The sequence below is a fragment of the Mobula hypostoma genome, chromosome 5, assembly GCF_963921235.1.
Source record: "Mobula hypostoma chromosome 5, sMobHyp1.1, whole genome shotgun sequence".
Classification (NCBI taxonomy): domain Eukaryota; kingdom Metazoa; phylum Chordata; class Chondrichthyes; order Myliobatiformes; family Myliobatidae; genus Mobula; species Mobula hypostoma.
The window spans coordinates 49,928,847-49,952,474 of NC_086101.1; the positions used below are offsets into that span (position 1 = coordinate 49,928,847).

The following is a 23,628-nucleotide window of genomic DNA, read 5'->3' on the forward strand; positions in this document are numbered from 1 at the left end:
TCGGGTCCTGAATATTCTGAAGGGGGAGGGTGAGCAGCCAGTTGCCTTGGTACATGTTGGTACCAATGACACAGATAGGACAAAGGAGGAGGTCCTGAAGAGAGATTTCCAGGAGTTAGGAAGGAAGCTGAGAAGTATTAATACCCTCATGCTGCACGATATCCAAAAACCTCATGTACATACTAGTTATTCATACCTAGAATGTGCAAGGCCCCATGAGACCTGGTAGTATTTGCTTTAGATCCTGTTGGGAGTGCAAGCTCCGGACTCAGTATATTACATCTGCTGTGCATTTCTGATCCTGCTGGAAGCCGAGCGTCTGCTGTAACTGCATTGTAACACCAAACTTCTTTTCTACCTGGTATGAATCTTGAGAGACAGAGAAGAGTTTATCAATTTCACTTCTACTGAAAATTCATACACACATTTTTTAAAATAACTCACCAGAATTAACACTATATAGTAGGCCATTCAGCTCTCTAGTCTTTAGTCTTCTTCGGTAGTCCTTAGACAGACTTCTACAGATGGGATAAGAGATATAAAACTGGGTGGACAGATGGGTAATGTAAAGTGGACACCCCCCTCAGACATTTACAGAGGGCTTCTGTATGTCCCTGACGCAGGGACTCAAAAGTTCATCACGTCCAAAAGTATTTCTCAAGAATCAGTAGAGATGTTGCACTGATTCAGGAGGTGGTCCATATTTTCCTGGTTCCCGTGAACCTTTTTTTTTTGAGGGTGGTAATGAGGGTGGATTGGTAGAGGAATTTTGCACTGCAAATATTGAGTGCAAGACCCACCTTCCCATGTGCTTTAGCTTAACTGTACATTGACTTAAAGGTCAAGTTCTGAATGTACACAAAATCAAGTTCTGCATGCATAATGGAACTCAAAAACTGAAGTTCGGACAGTTTTGTTTTCGGATCTCCCAAACGATGCAGTCAAAGGCTACAAATAGTGATTGGCCACCGTGAAGTTCACAATCATCGTATCTTCAACATTGCCCATACATTCATTTCCAGGACATAAACAACAAAGATATAGCTAACATGATGGATGTTTTTAAATTCCAGATATTAAAACTTCAGTAGAAGTATTAACTGCTTTCAAAGCTTTGTTATTTTGTAGCTTGGAAATAACCTTTGATGTCTTGTCAGTCAGCAGTGGAGGCAATAAGAATAAAAAAGAATGCTATGGGATGGGTCAAAGGTGCTCACAACTAAGTGGATAAGGTCAAAGTGATCCTTCTAGCAGTCATTGACTTTTGCTACAGACTGTGGGATGGGGCCTGTAGTTATCCTCAACACTGCTGAAGAACACTTGACTGCCATGGCTATCAGCAGGTTACTGAGCCTCCAACACATTTTCCATCCACCAATTGGCCTTCCAGCCATAGGTTTTCTGCTGTTCCTCTACCTTCAGGTTCCTCTTAAGCTGTTTCTTTCCCCTTAAAGAATGATGAATTAGTGAATATCAATTCAATTTGCCCAGTTGTTCCATCCCCTCTGGTGCCCTTGACTATCAAAACATTACCAAAAATATTTAAAGAAATTTCAAGTAACTATAAATTTCAGCTGTAGTCTCCCTGAAAGATCTAACCAACCCAATTGAAAGAATGTGATTTCAAAGGAAATTATTTATACATTGTCAAAAAATGCTGCAAATAAGAATTGAAATGCAATGGTAAAATATCTATCCATGGTGAATTCTTCCCACACGCTTGAAAATATGAAAAGGCCATGTCTGGTTTTAAATTCAGGGCCACATAAAACTTGGGTGAATAACATGGTTTTGAAGAATTTTGGTAAGTGTCCCCATTGGGCCCAAAAATTACAAGTAATTGCTTCGAAGAATGACCAATAATCATAATTAATGAAACTTGTTTTTCAAAGGGTGAGGGAAGGTGGTAAACAAGAAGTAGTGAAGCCGTGGAATTCAGAATGGAAGACTGTTTAAAGAGAGGATAGTAAATCCATTGCCAAGTTTTGTGGTCATTCTAGAGACAGTTAAGTTCTAAACAAACTTTATTCATTTCAAGTTCCTAAATATCACATCTTGTGGAGAATGAAACATTATTGAGTAATATCATTCTCTCTATCTGCAAGTTCAGGGGTCATAATTAACCATTTTTACAATGGGATTGCAGAGAAATGGGAAATTCATCTTTAGCGTAGCATTCAAGCTAATTACAGCGCCAAGGCTGTATTTAAGTTTGCTGATGACACCACGGTTGCTGGAGAAATCAAAGATAGTGACGAATTAGTGCATACAGGAGATTGAAAATCTGATTGAATAGTGCGACAGCAACAATCTCTCACTCAGTGTCAGCAAAATCAAAGCGCTGATTATTGACTACAGGATCCATGAGTCAATTCCCATCAGGGGATCAGGGGTAGAGAAGGTCAGTAGCTTTAAATTCCTTGGCATGATCATATCATAGAACCTGTCCTGGGACATGCACATAAGTGCCTTCACAAAGAAAGCATGACGGCACTTCCATGTTCTTAAAAGTTTCTGTAGATTTGGCATGCCACTAAAAACTCTGACGATCTTCTATACATGCACAGTGAAGAATATTCTAAACTGGTTGCATCATGGCCATGTATGGAAACACAAATGCCCAGGATTGGAAAAGTCTAAGGAAAGTGGTGGTTATAGCTCAGTTCATCACAGGCAAGGCCTTTCTCGCCAATGAATACATTTATGTGGAGTGCAGCCATAAGAAAGCAGCATCCATCACAGAGGCCATTCTCTCTTCTTGCTACTACCATATTATCAGGCTGAGGGACAATCATTACCATACAATCATTCGGCTCCTGAACTAGTGTGGATAACTTCAGTAAACTCTGAAATGATTCTACAATTGCAGACATCCCACCTTGCAAAAACCCATTTCAGGGAGGTAGCACCATCAATTTGTGGGAGACTTCCGGGAGAGGTGGGATGTCTGCAATAGAGTAGCTCCTTAGCAGCTGGCCAGCTAGTTTAAATAACGTTAGCTATGCTAATGAACGATTGACACCTGTTAAACTCACCTCAACAATGTCTTTTACAGTCTTAACCCACCATGGGCAATAGAAAAGTCACTGTTGCAAACAGTGCAGTGAGCAACACTGTCATTAGTTTGACCCCTATTAGGCAGGGGTACACTTTAGTGTAGTCTGGGGTGACGTACATTTTATATTTTCTTTTTTTGGAACACTCTGCCACTCTGACTTTTTTTTGGAACTCTCTCGCTCTTGCTCTCGCTCTCTCTATCGCGCGCACTCTCTCACTCGCTCTCTCGCGCTTGCTTTCTTGCTCTTGCGCTCGCTCTTTCTCACACGTTCTCTCACGCTCATTCTCAAAAAAATCAATTTCCGGGACATTGTATATAATTTGTGGGCATCAGGGAGCCACTATTAATATGCGGGAGACTCCTGGAACTTCCGGGAGAGGTGGGATGTCTGCAATTGGATCTCAGAGGTAATTAGTAATCCCATGGACTATTTTCTGAGATCAGCACAATTCTTTCTGCTATCCTGGGCAAAACTTAACAGTTCTCCTTTTGTGTGTTGGTAGTTTGGCAATCTGGCAGTTTGTATGTATAGTTTTTCATAAGTTCTATTTATTTTCCTGTAAATTCCTGAAAGAAAATGAATCTCAAGGTGATATATGGTAACATATTCATACTTTGAAGAATTTGCTTGTCAGAGTAAAATTTATTATCAGTGTGCAAAAATCTCCTATTAGCACAAAATCTAGCAAAACAGAAGCCTTCCTGTTGTGTGATAATACAGGCTTGGATATATTTTAAATGCTGGATGCTTATCCAATTGCAAACCATTTTTAAAACTACCTTTTCTCTATGAATAAAGAATGCTATATAGAGATAAAATGTTAAAATGCATTGAATAATTTTATTGGAAGTATTTACACAAATCAATTCAATTGTGCATGCTGATAGACCTCTAACCTTCACTATTATAAAGATAAATTTCACTGTAAAACCTTACACAAAGGGATCAAGTGGGCCTTTATTACACAAAGCCACTTAGAAGCTTGAACAATTATAACTGTTGACCTAATCGATTCATACCAAGTTACGTATGCAGTGGCATGCAAATAAGCCCATTTTATGAACATTTGACTCTGCTACAAACCACAAGTATAATTTTCTAACATGCTCTTAAATAAACTACCCAATTTCTGTTAGGTAGCTTGGAATTAGGCCCGTCAACCCACCAAGTCCGTATCAATGATTACTTATCTATTTACACTAACCCAACTGTGATCTCATTTCTTTTCATTATCCTGACTTTGTTGTCAACTGCTCACAGATTCTACCACACATACATATTAGGGGCAATATACAATGCCAATTAACTTACCAACCAGCATGTATTTATGATATTTGAAGGAACCCGAGCACCTAAAGGGAACCCAGTCATAGGAGAACATACAGTCATCACAAGAGAGCTGGGCTGAACCTGGGTCTATGGCACTACAAGGCAGTAGTTCTTCTAGCTGCTCCATTGTGCCAAAGTACTATATTTTTAAATTGGATCTCATAGGCAGTCAGTAATCCCATGGATTATTTTCTGAGATCAGCATAAGTCCTTCTGCTATCCTTGATAATACTTAACCGCAAGCATTTTCACCACTTACATGTGGAAGCTTGCTGCATAAATGTTGGTTACTAAGTTTTGTTTCTTTCAAGAATAACAAGCTATAAAAATACTTCATTGGCTTCAAAGTAATGTTTGATGACCACAGATTATGAGAAGCAGTAATTAAATTTTTTTTGTATTTTTAATACAAGTTTCAATAAATAAAGCATTAGTAAGTTCAATGCATACGAAATATTCTATATGATCAAACTGTACACCAAACTATTTTCTGAATCCAAGGTTACCAAGTGAATTGAACAAGATAAATTCGCCAGATGGACAATGACTTTACATCTTTGTTCTCGGATGTTCTTTGGCAGGAAAATATTGCAACATTACCTCCAAATTACATCATACACAGGATCCAAGCAAACTCCAAATCCTCGCAAGTCTTCCTGCTCCGAATCATTAAATGTCCTACAGCTTCCGTCCAGTTTATTGATTAACAGGCATTTAAAGGGTGGGGGCTCAGTTACAGATGCAGGAACCAAACCTGTATGAATAAACACTCTAGTTCACACATTTGGTTAAATTTTTAGATCTTATCAAAAGTTATAGGATACGACTGAATTACAACAATTGAAATATGAAAATCCTTACTGAATTCAAAAATCATTCCCAAAAAAAATTGGGATTTGGGACGAAAAAGGAAAATGAGTATAATTTATTTTTTCTCTACTCACATTGCTTCTATTAATGCATCTGAATATTGAAAAAAAAGACACTACATGGATAAATGAACAGAGTAATGAATTCACTAATTTAAAAAACCATCTGATTTTACTCAAAATGGCTCCTCTGTGCTTTGTGATTTACTATACAGGCGATAATTAGATCAAGTTTACTATCTGAAACTACAACATAAATTGACAATGATCATTTGAGTTTTAAAAATTCACTACTTAAAATTCATAGAGTGTAATTGGACTTACCTATTATGCTTCGGCTGGCAAAGATTTCCGAAGTTGATAGAACATGCGAGTTGATAAGTGCTTCATCAATGCGCAGAAAAGTTTGGTCTCCGCTTGCACCTATCCAGGTTGCCTTGCGACCATATTTTGAGCCTATATTTGGCATAGGAGATGGTCTTGTGTTCCAAAAAGGCATATCCAAAATTGGTCTACCAAGCTGCCCTTTCTAAAAGGGAAAGTGATACTGAGTAAAATACCTTGTTTTTATTTCCACAGATACACCCATAATTAACAATATTTAGCTCTTTTAGTCAATAGTGGATTCACAGGCTCTTCCTGGAAAATACTTTCTTAAAAGTAGACAAGCCACAGCAAAAATAAGGAAGATTTTTTAAAAAAAGCCTTGCTTGCTGAGTAAAGTTTAAGTACACTGATAAAGTGAAGTTGTTAAAGGTGAGGTTTAGACAAAGAACTGACAAATGAAGGAGTGATGAAGCAAGGATTGGAATCAGGTGTACTGAGAGGAGATTCAGAATGAAGATTGATAAGATTCGAGAAACTAATTACCTGGAAGAAAACTTTAAATTAAAACTATTAGATCAGTGAGGAACATTGGATTTAGTATTGAAACACTAATGCCTTTAAACGGAAAATCCTACAAAAGGTAGTGGATCCGGCCCAATATATCACGGGTAAACACCGCAGAACCACTTAGCACACCTATATGAAACACTATAATTGGAAAGCAGCATCCATCATCAGTGATCCCCAGGTATTGCTCTCTTCTTGCTGCTGCCTCAGATAGAATGTACAAGATCCTCAGGACTCGCCCCACCAGGTTCAAGAGCAGTTACTATCCCTCAGCCATCAGGTTCTTGAATAAAAGGGGATAACTACACTCACTTAACTTATCGTTGAGATGTTTCCCACAACCAATGACCTCACTTTAAGGTCTCTATCTCCTGTTCTCATTATTTATTGCTATTTATTTATATTTGCATATCCACAGTTTGTCCTCTTCAACACTGGTTGATAATTTCATTAATCCTGTTATAATTACTTTTCTATAGATTTGCTGAGTATGCCCACAGGAAAATGAATCTCAGAATTGTATATGGTGATATCTACATACTTCGTTAATAAAATTTACTTTGAGCTTCAAAAATTATCTTCCTAGGGGACCTCAAACTTGTCATGGTTTGGAAGCTTTCGTGTCCTAATAACCCAAAGAGCAATGTTGGCTGGATTCGGAGCTTAATGCTTTGGCTCTTGGTAGGAACACACACGCCAAACAGGTCAAAGGATAGAGGCCAGACTAAGGGCAGTCCACTGGTCCTCCAGGTTCGGGGGTTCAGCTCAGGGTGAACAAAGCTGGCTGGTAAAACAAAACTACCATGGAAATAGCAATGAAGAATCCTTCTACAAGTCAGTGCGATGGTATTCCTGAGTCTTACCCAGAACTTGTATGTCTGACGGTAGTGAAAACCAAGAGGAAGCTACTGGCATGATGAAGGAAGTCCTGAACATTGATAGAGATGGAGGACCTTCATTGCTGCCCTAAATGCCAACGGAGTAATGGGTAATAAGTTTGAAAATTATGCAAAAAACCTGGAGTTATTATTGGTTTCATTTGAAGAAATAATAAAAGGATAATGGCAAGGTAAACACAAAACAGCCATGTTTGAAAACAGTTGTTGAAAAAATATGCTTGCTGGACCAAAGGGAGGTAAACAATTGACCTCCCTTCAGCCCAAAAAGCATACCTGCTTGCTCCCCACAATTTAGAACTAGGACTACTGGTGAATTTGGTATACCTCCATAGGTTGTGCTTGGAGAATTACACACAATTCTGAAATTTCCAAATGGTATAAAACTTGCACATCTTAAAGTCAACATTAGACTTCAAGAACAGATAAACTGTGGAATGAAAATGAGTTGATATATCTTGAGAGGACGAATGAGAACCTGAAGTTTGATAGAAGATGCAAATAGAAATAAAAAAAATTAACCCATGCAGGACTTGTGAAAGTCAGCAATCTTGGTTTTAAAGAAAAACAGAGAGATATAGTAGTCTAAAGTGGTTGGTAGAATCTCAGATGGTGACAAGAAGGCATACAGGAGTGAGGTATGCCAACAAGTGGAGTGGTGCCGCAGCAACAACCTGGCACTCAACGTCAGTAAGACGAAAGAGCTGATTGAGGACTTCAGGAAGGATAAGATGAAGGAACACACACCAATCCTCAGAGGGATCAGAATTGGAGAGAGTGAGCAGTTTCAAGTTCCTGGGTGTCAAGATCTCTGAGAATCAAACTTGGTCCCAACATATCGATGTAGCTATAAAGAAGGCAAGACAGCAGCTATGCTTTATTAGGAGTTTGAAGAGATTTAGAATGTCAATAAATACACTCAAAAACTTCTATAGATTCACCATGGCGAGCATTCTGACAGACTGCATCACTGTTTGGTATGGGGGGGGGGGGGGGAATGCACAGGACCGAAAGAAGCTGCAGAGGGTTGTAAATCTAGTCAGCTCCATCTTGGGTACCAGCCTACAATGTACCCAGGACATCCTCAGGGGGCAGTGTCTCAGAAAGGTAGTGTCCGTTATTAAGGACCTCCAGCACCCACAGCATACTCTTTTCTCACTATTACCATCAGTTAGGAGGTACAGAATCCTGAAGGCACACACTCAGTGATTCAGGAACAGCTTCTTCTCCTCTGTCATCCGATTCCTAAATGGATATTGAACCCTTGGACAGTACCTCACTTATTTTTAAATATACAGCATTTCTGTTTTTTTTGCACATTTTAAAAATCTATTCAATATACATATACTGTAATTGATTTACTTATTTATTCATTATTATTTTATTATTTTTTTCTCTTCTATATTATTTATTGCATTGAACTGCTGCTGCTAAGTTAACAAATTTCACGTCACATGTCAGTGATAACAAACCAGATTCTGATTGGGAAAAGCTTGTGGAAGGTGAAACAGAAAGAAAGAAAATGGGCTCAGAAAACAAAAGTATCAGAATCACACACAGTACATCAGATTAGTAACTGTATGGTATTACTTTTTTGAAACACATTAGGAACTCAAATAATATATTTTATCTTTAGGCTATTTTTTTGTTCAATAAGATAGAGGAGGCTAACATCACACAGATGTCAGCAGCACAAACCATATTGATAACATGATACTTAACATTTCATCACAAAACCAGGAATAATTAACTGAGCACAAACTGCAATTGTAAAGTGAGATCTCTTTTGAAAAGTACAAGAGAAAACAAAAACTAAGATTTATCCTAACCCTAATTATAAAGCAAAAATATATTCACGTACATCACGCTCTTTGCTAAACACATCAATATATAATTAAAACATTAATTACATGAATATTTATTGAAATATTTCTCATTATTTAGAATTTGAATAATATGATGATAGATTCTTACAGAGAAGCTTCCAAATGTGAAGACTTGTCCATCTGCTAACAGAAGAGCTGTGTGGTTACTGCCTGCAGTTACTTGAGTGCAAGGAGCTGGTAAACCCTGTACCAATGTTGGTGCCCCTCTGAAATAAAAATAGTATTTAGCACGGCAGTCATAATAATACGAAAAATACTGTAATCAAAACTTTAGTTTAATATCGTACCTTGAATTTACATCTCCGTGTCCAAGCTGACCATGTTGTCCATATCCAAATGTATATACATCACCATTCTCCATTAGAATCACTGTATTTATAAAACCATTAAAAATTGTAACATAAAAGTTGACTTTACTCAAAAAGATACAATTATACAAGTTAAATTACTCGTGCAATTTCATGCAGAATAATTGGAATTACTAGAGACTAATTTTCTAATCAGATGGTGAAAGAGAGAACAGATCTACAGAGTAGTGCTAACGAAGGGTCCTCAATTCAGAGTGGCGGGGGAGGCTGGAATTTTTGAAGCATTTTGAACGTTTGGACCTTCTTGTTCAGAACATCTCCAGCCCATATGCAAGGAGTGAGGATGTCCAAGTGTTAGTTGAGGAATGTTTTGGGAACAGTTATCGAAACGCTATCAAATTTAGAACAGCTATGGAAAAGGTAAAAACAGAGAAGACTAATATCAAAAAGATACAGCAGAAAGACAATAACCATAGAATGAGGCCATTCAACTTGTCAAGTCTGCTCCATTTAATTTCTGTCAACCCCATTCCCTGCCTTCTCCCCATAACCTTTGACCTATTAAATTACACTTTAAATATAGCTTTGCCCTCCACAGCTATCCTTGGCATTGAATTCCAGAGATTCACCACATTCTGTCACAAGAAACTCCTCCTTTTAACTCAAGTACAGGCCCAGGACCATCAAACCCTCCTCATACATTAGCCCTTCACTCCAGGGATCATTCTCATAAACCTCCTCTGGAACTTCTCCAATGCTAGCACATCTGTTCTTATACTGCCCAAAAATGTTCAGAATACTCCAAATGTGCTGACTAATGCCTTATACAGGAAGAACTGAGCAATGAGTGGCCTTTAATGAGATGATTCAGCTGCAGACTAAGTACATAGCAGAATAACCATATAACAATTACAGCACGGAAACAGGCCATCTTGGCCCTTCTAGTCCGTGCTGAACTCTTACTCTCACCTAGTCCCACCGACCTGCACTCAGCCCATAACCCTCTATTACTTACCTGTCCATATAGCTGTCCATTTTAACTTTTAAAGACAAATTCGAACCCACCTCAACGACTTCTTCTGGAAGCTCATTCCACACAGCTACCACTCTCTGAGTAAAGAAGTTCCCCCTCATGTTACCCCTAAACTTTTGCCCTTTAACTCTCAACTCATGTCCTTTTGTTTGAATCTCCCCCACTCTCAATGGAAAAAGCCTATCCACGCCAACTCTATCTATCCCCCTCATAATTTTAAATACCTCTATCAAGTCCCCCTCAACCTTCTATGTTCCAAAGAATAAAGACCCAACTTGTTCAACCTTTCTCTGTAACTTAGGTGATGAAACCCAGGTAACATTCTAGTAAATCTTTTCTGTACTCTCTCTATTTTGTTGACATATTTCCTATAATTCGATGACCAAAACTGTACACAGTACTCCAAATTTGGCCTCACCAATAGTAGGATAATTAAAGCCAAAGCTTCCAGAATGAGCAAAAGGACAGCAAAATAAAATAAAAAGTGTTTACGAGAGATGGCAGATTGATAACTCAAGGCAAAGTCAGACTGATTAGGAAAACACACTGGAACAATAAAAGGTGCAAAGAAAAGAAGACAGAAAACAAAACTAATTCCAGGAATATGCTACAAGTATATAAACAGTAAATGGTGAAGCAAGGCCAACACAAAGACAGAGGGTATGGCCTAAAGTGGTAAAGAGTACCCTTCATCAGTCTTTGACACAAATGATACTCCTGTAGTCTCAGCAAAGGAAGGTATATTTGAAATACTGATCGGATAAAAATTAATATAGGTACCAAAGAAGGTGAGATAGATTGCCCAGCCTAGATAAAATGTTTTCTAGGTTGTTGAGGAAAGAAAGGGGAAAAATTGCAGGAGGTATTGGCCATAATTTTCTAAATGTTGGTGCCAAACAACTGGACAAAGACTTCATATTTGTAAGAACAATCACTACAAGACAATCAGCCTAACCCCTGTGAGCAATGAAAAGTTCTGGAAACAATCAAGGATAGAAATGAAATACTTAGATAAGTGTGGAATGATTAATAAATACCTACATGCTGGCTTTTCATGAAGACAAATCATGTTTAATTTGTTTCGATGAGGTCGCAGGGTAATTAGGGAAAATGATAGCGGACATTCAAAAGGAAATGCAAGTAGTGCATGTTATGCCTGCCATGCAGACTAAAGTCAAAAAGGAACTTGCAGCATGAATAGGAAATTAGCTAAATGACTGTAAGAGGAGTATTTTATGGCTCTTTGTCAGACTGGAGGGAAGAATCAGTGGCAAAGCCCAGAATTCAGCACTGGGGCACTGTTTATGTTAATAAATAATAATGACTTGGGCATTAACGCACAGCGATTAATTCCCAATTGATCAACTGTGAGGCAGATGATAATACAGTAGATTAAGAGGATAAAGTCAGCTTGGTGGAATAGGCAAATATCAGTCTCCCAAAGTCATGCCAGAGATTGTCCACTTTACTCATATGTCAACAGCTCCTGGCTCTCTTCTGGGTCCATAAAATGGTCATGCAAATATGCAAGACTTTTTCCCCCTTAATTTGTAAATATAAATCTTGCTTAAAATAAAAGTTCTTTTAAATTTTAAAACATTTTACAGAACAAACTGCTCCAGTGATTACTGTGGGCTTTTCTACTTTTGGCACTGGAATTAATAAAATGAGTGGATTGTTACTAACATGAATTCCCTTGGAGAATTGCAATTGTTTATTAAATGTGCATTATCCAAGAACATAACTCCTTAACATGGCTTTAAAGATTCTTGCACACAACTAAAATGTGAACATTAGTCTTCGTTTTAATGTTTCTACAACTTCCAATTTGGAAATCAACAATGAATTAATAAGTTTACATCTAGTTAGTTACAGAAAATGAAGTGGGTCTATATCAGAGATCCTGGTTATAAAGAGCTTAAAGGACTTCCAAGAGAATAAAAGAAAATATTCAAAACACTTGATAGAATGAGAAGCTGTAGAATAAAATTCAAGCTGCTCAGCTGATCAAATACAACTCACCCATAATTAGGTGGTGAATGTCACAAATAATATTTCACAGAAACACTTCACAACAGTATTGCAAGTTAATTGAACATCCAGCAAGAAATTTAACTGAAAAATCATGCCCTTAAGTCTTCGGGCATGGGGAACAAAATGGACTTTAGTCTTACGTGGTCCTCGACCCATAAACAATTCTAATTCATTTACTAAATACGAAGCTTGTTCAAATTTCCTGAGCACGTCACCACATAGTAATTATTTCTTGAGCAACACACACAAAATGCTGGAGGAACTAAGTAGGTCAGGCAGAATCTATGGAAATGAATTAACAGTCGACGCTTCAGGTTGAGGCCAGAAGGGTCTCGGTCCGAAACAACAGCTGTTTATTAATTTCTATAGATGCTGCTGCACTTGCATAGTTTTTCCAGCATTTTGTATGTGTTGCTTTGGATTTCCAGCATCTGCAGAATCTTGTGTTTGACACAAGATTTCACCCCCCCACCATTTATTAAATCACAATAGAGTATGCATACCTGAGTGGTGGAATCCACAGCTAATCTGGATGGCTCGAAGTTCGTAGTCAAGACATACAGCACCTGGGGGGTATGTAGTAATCTTGCTGGTGTCCTTATCCCCCCTTTCTCCATTACCATCTGAAAATAAATATCCAACTTCACATTGATTCACAACATCAAAATACAGAAACTAATTGTAACAACCAAATCTGATATTTACACAACCATAACTCATGGCAACTTGGTTTAATCACAAAGCCAAAAGACACTTTTTGCACTTTCCCATTAGCAGGCATTTGTGGATGCAGTCAATTTAGTTACAGTGGCATGCAAAAGTTTGGGCACCCCAGTCATGATTTCTGTTACTGTGAATAGCTAAGCGAGTAAAAGATGAACTGATTTCCAAAAGGCATGAAGTTAAAGATGACACATTTCTTTAATATCTTAAGCAAGAAAACTTTTTATTTCCATCTTTTACAGTTTCAAAATAACAAAAAAGGAAAAGAGCCTGAAGCAAAAGTTTGGGCACCCTGCATGGTCAGTACTTAGTAACACCCCTTTGGCAAGTATCACAGCTTGTAAACGCTTTTTGTAGCCAGCTAAGAGTCTTACAATTTTCGTTTGAGGTATTTTCACCCATTCTTCCTTGCTTCTAGTTCTGTGAGATTCTTGGGTTACCTTGCATGCACTGCTCTTTTGAGGTCTATCCACAGATTCTTGATGATGTTTAGGTCGGGGGACTGTGAGGGCCATGGCAAAACCTTCAGCTTGCGCCTCTTGAGGTAGTCCATTGTGGATTTTGAGGTGTGTTTAGGATCATTATCCTGTTGTAGAAGCCATCCTCTTTTCATCTTCAGCTTGCTTTTTTTTAAAATACAGTCGGTGTGATGTTTGCTTCCAGAATTTGCTAGTATTTAATTGAATTAAACGTTTTCTTCAAAAGGTTCAAAGGAACATCTAAACAAGCCTGATGCATTTTGGAAACAAGTCCTGTGGACTGATGATGTTAAAACAGAACTTTTTGGCTGCAATGAGCCAAGGTATGTTTGGAGAAAAAAAGAGGAAGAATGAATTCAATTACATACTAGCAAATTCTGGAAGCAAACATCAGACCAACCGTTAAAAAAAAAAGCGCAAGCTTAAGATGAAAAAAGGATGGCTTCTACAACAGGATAATGATCCTAAACACACCTCAAAATCCACAATGGATTACCTCAAGAGGTGCAAGCTGAAGGTTTTGCCATGGCCCTCACAGTCCCCTGACCTAAACATCATCGAGAATCTGTGGATAGACCTCAAAAGAGCAGTGCATGCAAGACAGCCCAAGAATCTCACAGAACTAGAAGCCTTTTGCAAGGAAGAATGGGCAAAAATACCCCAAACAAGAATTGAAAGACTCTTAGCTGGCTACAAAAAGCATTTACAAGCTGTGATACTTGCCAAAGGGGGTGTTACTAAGTACTGCCATGCAAGGAGCCCAAACTTTTGCTTCAGGCCTTTTTCCTTTTTCGTTATTTTGAAACTGCAAAAGATGGAAATAAAAACTTTTCTTGCTTAAGATATTAAAGAAATGTGTCATCTTTTTATGCCTTTTGGAAATCAGTTCATCTTTTACTCGCCTAGCTATTCACAAGTAACAGAAATTTTGAATGGGGGGCCCAAACTTTTGCATGCCACTGTGCAACCATCTTCAATTTTACTGCTTTTCTTGAAAGGGTAATTATAACTAATTAAAGATAATACACTCAAAAAAAAACTCAGCCCTTATTAAAGAAGGGAAAAGCAGACATGAAAATCTGCGGGAGGAAAGAGAGCAGCGCACCACGCATGCACAGCCCTCCTGTGAAAAATGATATCATATCCATTAAATAGGGGCCATGGCCAATTCTGATTTGATGGAGAATGGACGTGAAAGCACAGAGGAACATCTGGAGAAATTTCTGAAACGCTCATTCGCTGCTGTTGTTACTGCGTGGTCGGGAATCTTCCGGAGGGTAGGCCTCAAAATCCCCCGCTTTGCCTGCTGTTGACGACCGAGATTGAGGTCAAATCGTTCGGACAGAGATGGCTCAGTACTCGGTGTTGGAGAGCTGATTCGGAGGCTTGAAGTTTTCAGATGACTCAGGGACGGACTGTGGTCGGGCATGGCAGGGAGAGTTTTTCTTCCTTCTCCCGTCTGTGTGAGATGTGGGACATTTGAAAGACTTTGAACTTCTACTGTGCTCATGGATGACTTCATCAAGTTATGGTATTGTTGCACTGTTGTAACTATATGTTATAATTATGTGGTTTTGTCAGTTTTTTCAGTCTTGGTCTGTCCTGTGTTTTGTGATATCACTCCGGAGGAAATATTGTATCATTTCTTAATGTATGCATTACTAAATGACAATAAAAGAGGACTGGGTGTCTTCATAATCTAATCTAGTCTAATCTATTTGAATAATGTGTTACAGCTGAAAAACTAACAAGATCCTCTCTAGGTGTCATCTCAATCCACATGCACTTGGGAAAAAGGTATCAAAATACTTATATTTCAATATGGGTCGCTTGACCTCTCCAATCATCTTTGAGCTTAGTTAGCCAGCTACTTGTTGAGGACTCCGTCGGTCAGGGTTCACCATGGATATTGTGCCCTAGCTGTCTAGACACACAAGCCTGGGCAGTACAATATGGAGAGCAAGCTGTTGCCTGTGTAGCAAGCTCCCCCTCTCCACACTTGATGAACCCAAAGGAATGGCAGAGAATGCTAGTTTGGCGCCAGTAGCATCGCAGGAGCTGCCAGTCAATGTTGAACTCAATGTAGGACTGCCTTATCAGGGATTCCAACTCAGGATTTTTCCCTTTGGGATTTACTCTCAAAGCCTTCACCATGAGTAGGTATAGCCACAAGGTAGTGGAGGTTTGAGTTCAGTTTTCCTTCTCCTAAATGAGCTGCCAACCATAGCAGATAAGCCCCATCTGCCCAAAGCAATTGGTTTTAAGGTACCAGTAACTTGCCTTTGCCTCTTCCCCTGAGCCAGCTAGCTAACTGATGCAGAAATCCATTGTCAGAAATGTCCATTCCCTTTATTCCATTCACCCAAGTGCAGGCTGACAAAGCCATTAGAACTTCATAAAATGCAATAAAGGCTTTTTTGTCCAACCGATCAATGCAAATGCCTATGCACATATGCCTGACTTCATCTAAATTTGTAATCTCTAATCACTTTATCCTAATCCCTTTTAACAATGCTTTATCTCAGCCACTCTACATGGTAGCAAGTTCCAGTCTGACCACTCTTCTCCAAAGATTCCCTTAAATTCTCTGATGCAGCTGATATACTTTTTTTTAAAAAAAACTCTACTTTTGGATTTAAAATGACATAAATCTTCCAGCAGTCATTAATCATGCATGAAAATCAATCTCAACGAGCTGGGAGCTATATTGTTTCATTAGAGAGGTGATAATCTCAATCAATATACAAATGTGAAAAGCAGATCCCATGATCTGCAATGACAGATTAATTCGTGATTTTCCATCCATGAGAGGGTGGCGTACAGGGTTTTGCAGATCAAGCCTTCAGTCTCAAGAAAACACAGATGTGCTACTGGCATTTATTCATACTGTCCATTTTAACACAGCCTTTTTTTTAAACCGGCAAGGAAAACCTTAATTCACTCAAACAGTAGCTACCCAGTACTGTAATAAGTCAAGAGGTTGTGGCAAACCATCTGAGAATGTAAATATGACTTTCTAACATTCCCAGCCATAAAGTGACATGAGTAGACCCACTCAGCCACCCAATTTTCTGCTGTAGGTCCTGCATTCCATCAATAAGATTTTATCCAGTATTCATGAATGTTTTCAATTAAAGAGTAGTGAAATCAACATTATTTTTAATGGTACAAGAAGTGCTGTCTGAAGAGCTTTGTTTTGCAACCACTAAATGGTAAAATAGTTCAGCTGGAGGTACTTCTCCAATATCAGATAGTGGTTGTGCTTATGACAAATCTAGTTAGTAGGAGTGAAAACAGTGCGAGTCATCTGAAAAGTCCTCTTTGAAAATTGGCATGTACAAATAGATTTGGAAGATCCGTGCAACTAATCACCTTACTGAGATTGCTGACAAGTTAAAAAAAAAAATCTGTTGGCAACAAAATCCACCTTCAATATTCTCTGACTACAGGTATAGAAAATGGCCAAGCTATATCCCTGAGCAAAGCTTTCTATTAAATGTAAATACACTATAGTGGTAAAACAAATGAAGTGATAACACAAGGAAATCTGCAGATGCTGGAATTTCAAGCAACACACATAAAAGTTGCTGGTGAACGCAGCAGGCCAGGCAGCATCTCTAGGAAGAGGTGCAGTCGACGTTTCAGGCTGAGACTCTTCGTCAGGACTAACTGAAAGAACAGCTAGTAAGAGATTTGAAAGTGGGAGGGGGAGGGGGAGATCCAAAATGATAGGAGAAAACAGGAGAAGAGGGATGGAGCCAAGAGCTGGACAGTTGATTGGCAAAAGGGATATGAGAGGATCATGGGACAGGAGGCCTAGGGAGAAAGAAAGGAGGAGGGAGAAGCCCAGAGGATGGGCAAGGAGTATAGTGAGGGGGACAGAGGGAGAAAAAGGAGAGAGAGAAAAAGAATGTGTGTATATAAATAACGGATGGGGTACGAGGGGGAGGTGAGGCATTAACGGAAGTTAGAGAAGTCAATGTTCATGCCATCAGGTTGGAGGCTACCCAGACGGAATATAAGGTGTTGTTCCTCCAACCCGAGTGTGGCTTCATCTTTACAGTAGAGGAGGCTGTGGATAGACATATCAGAATGGGAATGGGACGTGGAATTAAAATGTGTGGCCACAATTAAAATACAGTAATAAATGGATTTGACATGTCATTAAAACTTCAAGGGATCGAGTGCATTCCCAGTTGATTTACAGTGCACAAGTGCACTGCTTCCAAAATTTGATTTACATTGATTTCTCCACTGAAAGCACTTGGCAGGATTGAACTTTGTATCTAATAGGCAACACCAACTCAAGATCTACAGGTATTGGTCAACTGGTTAAGCTGTAAAAACATAATGGAAGTCTGAATTGATTAAAAATAGAAGTCTAGATTTAAGCTGCAAATGAAATGAAAGCAACACACACACACAGAAAATGCTGGAGCAACTCAGCAGGCTAGGCAGCATCTATGGAAAAGAGTACACAGTCAATGTTTCCGGGGGAGAGATAGAGGGGACCCTTCATCTGGCCGGCTGAGATCCTCCAGCATTTTGTGCATGTTGCGTTGGATTTCCAGCATCACCAGATTTTCTTGTGTTAACAAAATGAAAGATTTGGTCAATAATTAAACAACTTTTATTGATGTTTGAAAGTTGGCATGTTCAACATAATTTTGACCTTCAAATAAAAATATGAACAGTAAATACATTCTCATGTGGGAGTGAAGTGCCTAGTTTACTTCTGACTGACAGAAAAAAAATGAAAGAATTACTGGCAAATCTCAAAGAAAAATAGGGATTATGTAAGATTGCAAGTGACAACCTAGAGAGCATTCATGATTTTTCTCCTTTGGAGGTTCCAGATACATCTGTATGAAAGCAAAATTTATTACAGCAGACAGGGGCCAAAATAAGTACTTATTAACAAAAAAAAAGTCTTTGACCTTACTTCTCCAATTGTGTAACCAAGATCATCTTCACTAAAGTTGTTCAGCAGAGGTAGATTAGTCATAAGAATTAATTCTATGGATGTATAATTTTAGCATTCAGTGCTACAAATATAATATACAGGAAGCGATGTCTTGGCTTTATGATTACTACCAATTCCTTGAATTATGTTCACTCAAATTGTTTAATAGTTTAGAAGTGAGCATTAAAGTTAGCAAGATATGAAAAAAGCACAGCCACTAAGATTTAATAGTTAACTGTGCAAATATATTCCTGCAAATTTAACTGCAAACTTTATGTAGCAGTACAGTTACATTTCTAAATTTATGGGTTATCTGAAGTCAGTGTCAGTAGTTGCCTATCACTCAAGATTGAGTAATAAAAGATTAAGCATGTCTGCATATTTTAACTTTAAAGTACATAAAATGAATGAACACTCTTCAGATGCAAATACACTTTGTAAGCAGAGTTCAGGTTCAAGAAGAAATGCCACACAATTAACCCTTTACAGTCAAAAATTAATGACACATCTTAACTACCTTTCTATAAGTTAGCCACCTGATCTTCCCTCTGCCCAACTCAGTCACATGCTGAAAACTCTTATATTGTAAATAACAAACTTAGAGTATCAGGAAGTGGCTCCTTGTATCAATATTGTTTCTCTAATTCTATCAAGCCAGATTAAATGTACATGGATCAAAATGAAATTAATTTACTCTAAATGAATCTGTACAGGTATGCTGAATAAATTCTGCTCAATAGTGGGATGGCGAATCTTGAAGTAAGCCAACTGTGAACCATGGGTGGCTTTAAAATATATATACACTGTAAATGACTAAAGTGGTAAAAATCACTGATTACTTTCAAATAAAACATTTTGACTGGAAAGGGTTAATAGCAGTTTCAAGACAAATCAGCTGAGAAGTTTCTTTCAAGAGAGAAAATGGAAAACAAGAAAGTCAGTCAGTTATACAATGTACAGTGACCTGCAAGTTGAGTAACATTTTAGCACATATTTTCATTTTCTTCCAAATAATCTCCAAAGTGGAATAGCACAATTTAAGAACAAAGCAGAAGCAAAGTACAAAATCTGAATAAAAGCAAGCAGCATTCTTTTGTGTACAAAATAAATAACCCCCCCTTCAACCCTAATCCAATCATAAACCAAAAAGCTTTTACTTTCTCTTCGGGTTGCTCAACACCCAAGACATAAAAAGCAGAATCAATTCTGTACAGTTGTCCACATTAGACAAAGATTCAGCTGACAGTAGAATATGACTGGCAAGATTGATGGTAGTCCTCCAGCCAGTAAGGAAGGGTAACCAAGTACCTTTATGCTTGTCCCGTTTATGCTTTAGCTTTGCTGGAAGGGGTCTTAGTCTGGCTATGGCCTGTTCACGATGATTCAAATAAATGGGACCAGGAAATACAATGGGGCCTGAGGAGAAATAACTTGCACATGCATAGGAAATTTCACATAAAATAAGTTCAAATTAAAAACAAAAATATATCTTTTGTCTATAATATAAAAGGGAAATGGAAACCACAGTATGCAAAACAATAAAAAGATATTAATATGAAATAGAAAATTCAAATGCCAATGTACAGTAATTCAATAAGAGGATAAATTATTAACATGAATTTCAAACAAATTTTGCTGTGCCGTTTAAAATGACAACATAACCAAATCTCAATTAATTCATAATTATTAAATTTGTGCATCGTTCAGATTGGTAAAATAGCCACTTGGAATTTGTCACATTAAAAAAGCTTAAGATATCGGTGTAGTAAGATATTGCACTGAGAATTTAATTTAATTATTGAGTAAAACAAGCTTCCATATTTTGTTACAAATAAATTTTACAATAATCGGGGCACAACTTCACAAAATATTGATTGTTTTCTATGTAAAAAAATATGCATACCAAAGTTGATAATTTGAACTTTCAAACGGGAGAAGGCAAGAGAATGGGGTTGAGAGGGAAAATAAATCAGCCATAACCAAATGGTGGAGCAGACTCGATAGGATGAATAGCCTAATAGTGCTCCTATTTCTTGTGGTCAAAAATGCAATAATAGAATTGAAAATGTAATATTCCTCTACATTAAAGATCAACTCTCTTAATCCCACAATTTTAACTGCCAAGTAAAGTCATTGGCTTAAAAAAAGGGAGAAAAAATGGATAAAGAACTCTACTTCAAAAAGTGCATGGACTATGGAAAACAATGAGTAAAGAAACACAATTCAGTTACAACATTATCAGTTTTACTCAACATGGGATTTGGGCCTCTGACTTAGCAATGTTATTCTTTAAATACAAGATAAAAATCAAGCGCCTTCTGTCTATTACAGTAATTCAGGCATGCTTCAAAGATCCCTTACCACTACTTTAACAGGAACAGGAAACCACGTCCTATAAAATATTCATTTGTGCATCATGATCAAAAACAAATTAATTGGTCACCCAGCTCAATGCTCTTTAGTGAGGCTTAAGATCTTTCAACAGCTGCTGATTTGCCTGAATAAAAATAACTATTTATTTAGCAATACAGCACAGAGCAAGCCCTTCTGTCCTCGTGAGCCACACACTGCCCCAGAAATCCCACAACCCCAATTAGCCCTAACCGAATCACGGGACAATTTACAATAACCTACCTGGTACATTTTGGGCTGTGGGGTGAAACTGGAGCACCCTGGGAAACCCACACATTCCAAGAGTAGGGCATACAGAGACGCCTTACAGAACAACACCAGAACCCAGCGGTAATAGCATTGTGTTAGCCGTTAAGCTACCAAGATGACCATGAAGTACTGAGATTGAAAGATCTGATAAGAAATTATATACATGCAGGCCTTTCTTAACAATCTTAGCTGATTTAAGTTTAAATGAATTCTTAGCTCATTTTAAATGTGGAACATTGAAGTACATTATTACCTGCTCTGACAATGTTGAGACAATTGATGCCATACCTCAATCAATAATATACCATCCTTTTCCAGATAGCATTGGGCAGGAGGTACACAAGCTTTATGTCTCTCACAACCAAGTTCAAGGCCAGCTACTTTCCTTCAACAATCCGGTTCTTAAACTGGCTGTCAAAACTAATCACTATCTCAGTTTAGCATCACTATGATCATTTTGATAACTTTACACTAAAATGGCCTTTTTTGTTCAAATTGTGTTCTTTCATATAAAAATTGTATAATTTATATTTTTCTTATGGATGTTGCTTATATGATACTCTGTGCCTGTGGCGCTGTCATAACTAAGTTTTACATTGCACCTGTGCATATGACAACAATAATAGACAAACAATGTGGGCAAAACAACTAGGTTGCATATCAACTTATTTAGACAAATAAGAACATGCATCCCAAATGGAAGAAATTCTTCTGGCAAAAATTTGCAAGTTTGTCAAGAGTTTGTAGAAGTTCAATTGTTCAAGTGAAAGTTTTTTTTGAGAAGGTTGAAAGCCCTTTCTCTAATCCTCTCCCTATATCTAAAATCCTACAGAGTTGCAATTACTCAAGATATTTAACATACTTGCTTTACTGTCTTTATGGACCAATGACAATGAAACTTACAGTGTTTGCCACCATTGCACTGCAGCAATGCGACCTGGGGTTTCCTCAAACACTGTTTATAACAATATACCAAAGTCACCAGTGTTTCAACTCCTCTCCTGTGTTTCTTTGCCAGGAATTGGTCCAAATGAAAGTCAAGTAATCACTAAAACTCCCATGAAATGGTCTCACTAAAAAATACCCTGAAAATATTATTTTGATGCACGCAGTGAGTTCTTAAAATACATCAAATCATAACCACAGACTGACAAATGTTTATCCAAAACAAGAATTTGGTGTACATGCTGCAGTTTACACATATATTCCAAAATAAGAATTTTTAATTAAGATTTGTTTTAATTTCTATTCACACCAATGTGCATATTCGAATCTATTCTTAACTTTTATATACTTCAAAATTGTAATTAAAAGCTGTGCTATCTTTGTCTCTGATTTGCCATGTGAAAATTCCTTTCAGCGATTAGCTGAACAATTTACTTTTCTTATTAATTTAAGGGATGTCTCTTTTGCTGGCTCTCTTAACTCATGCCTTTTAATTGCAGATTTCTAATAGCTCTTAGCAAGGGGCGTCAAGTCAATGCCTTTAAGTGCAGCACACCTTTTTGTGGAGATGTCCCACAACATTTATTGTATAGGGACTTTAATCCAGCAACAATAAAGGAAGGATGATATTCTTGTATGTCAGAATAATAGAGGAATTTGAAAGGAACTTGTGATATCATTGCCATTCCATTCTTGTCTGTCAGGGTGGGGAAGGTTAGGAGATTGGGAGACATTGTTGAAGCAACCTTGCTGATACCACATTTGTTGAGCACCAGAGATCTTTGAGCTGATGTCCATAGCAACAGAAAAAGAAGTTTTCTTCTCAGAATCTCCCAAATCTTTCTATGAAGTTCTCTTCACATTTGGTTGTCAGTGTGCATTGTTTTCTCACTGACCACTGTTTCTGGGATACTCCCCCATAACATGGTATTGAATTTTACTTTAAAATCAGTTAGAAAAGAATAGTGTACCGGAAGTGTTTCCTGAAATCAATTTGGCTTTAGTTATGATTCAGCTATCTTTAAGTCAGCTTTAAGGCTACCAAAACACCCTATATTTTGAATAATACAACATTTGTTGGTAGATTATATAGGTGGAACACGGGATAATTAAATAAGCAGTATAATTAAGAAAAATTAAGTTTAAGATACAATCATTAGTTTAAAATCCATTTAAATTTAGCTTTTAACACTGTGCATAATTAAGGGCAATTAACATGTTCAACCTCCAGATTAATTACAATGTGCAAACATTATCTTTACTCATGTCTGAAAACACCACTTTAGAAAGATGCCAACTACTGTGCAAGCCTTTGTAGAAAACATACCTCTCACTTCTTCCAGCCTGTGCCTTCTATTCAACCGCTGTCTCTTTTCTTCTTGTCGCAGTTGAATATGTTCTTCTATGTTTACTCCAGGCGGGACAGGTCCTGCTGAAGAAATCAAAATAAAAAAAACGAAACAATGCAGGCACAGAATGCTCTACCTAAATATCCTTCCAATACTGAGTTTCGTTTAAGCTTTCAGTAACAGCATTTTAAAATAAAAAT

General features: G+C 37.8%; 1 protein-coding gene across 17 annotated transcripts in view; it reads right to left on the reverse strand.

The window, feature by feature from the left end:
* mycbp2 (MYC binding protein 2) overlaps positions 1 to 23,628 on the reverse strand; it is a 227,685-nt gene that overhangs the window by 121,843 nt on the left and 82,214 nt on the right. For 12 of the 17 annotated variants that reach the window (XM_063048487.1, XM_063048483.1, XM_063048479.1 and 9 more), the window contains exons 17-24: positions 23,407 to 23,511; positions 19,782 to 19,889; positions 12,812 to 12,931; positions 9,221 to 9,302; positions 9,022 to 9,139; positions 5,582 to 5,786; positions 4,989 to 5,142; positions 197 to 369 (exon numbers count right to left, since the gene is read on the reverse strand). In XM_063048487.1, coding sequence (XP_062904557.1) covers positions 197 to 369; positions 4,989 to 5,142; positions 5,582 to 5,786; positions 9,022 to 9,139; positions 9,221 to 9,302; positions 12,812 to 12,931; positions 19,782 to 19,889; positions 23,407 to 23,511 — 1,065 coding nt within the window. The remainder of the gene's footprint in view (positions 1 to 196; positions 370 to 4,988; positions 5,143 to 5,581; positions 5,787 to 9,021; positions 9,140 to 9,220; positions 9,303 to 12,811; positions 12,932 to 19,781; positions 19,890 to 23,406; positions 23,512 to 23,628) is intronic. The other 5 variants (XM_063048475.1, XM_063048476.1, XM_063048481.1 and 2 more) reach the window with 3 other exon arrangements.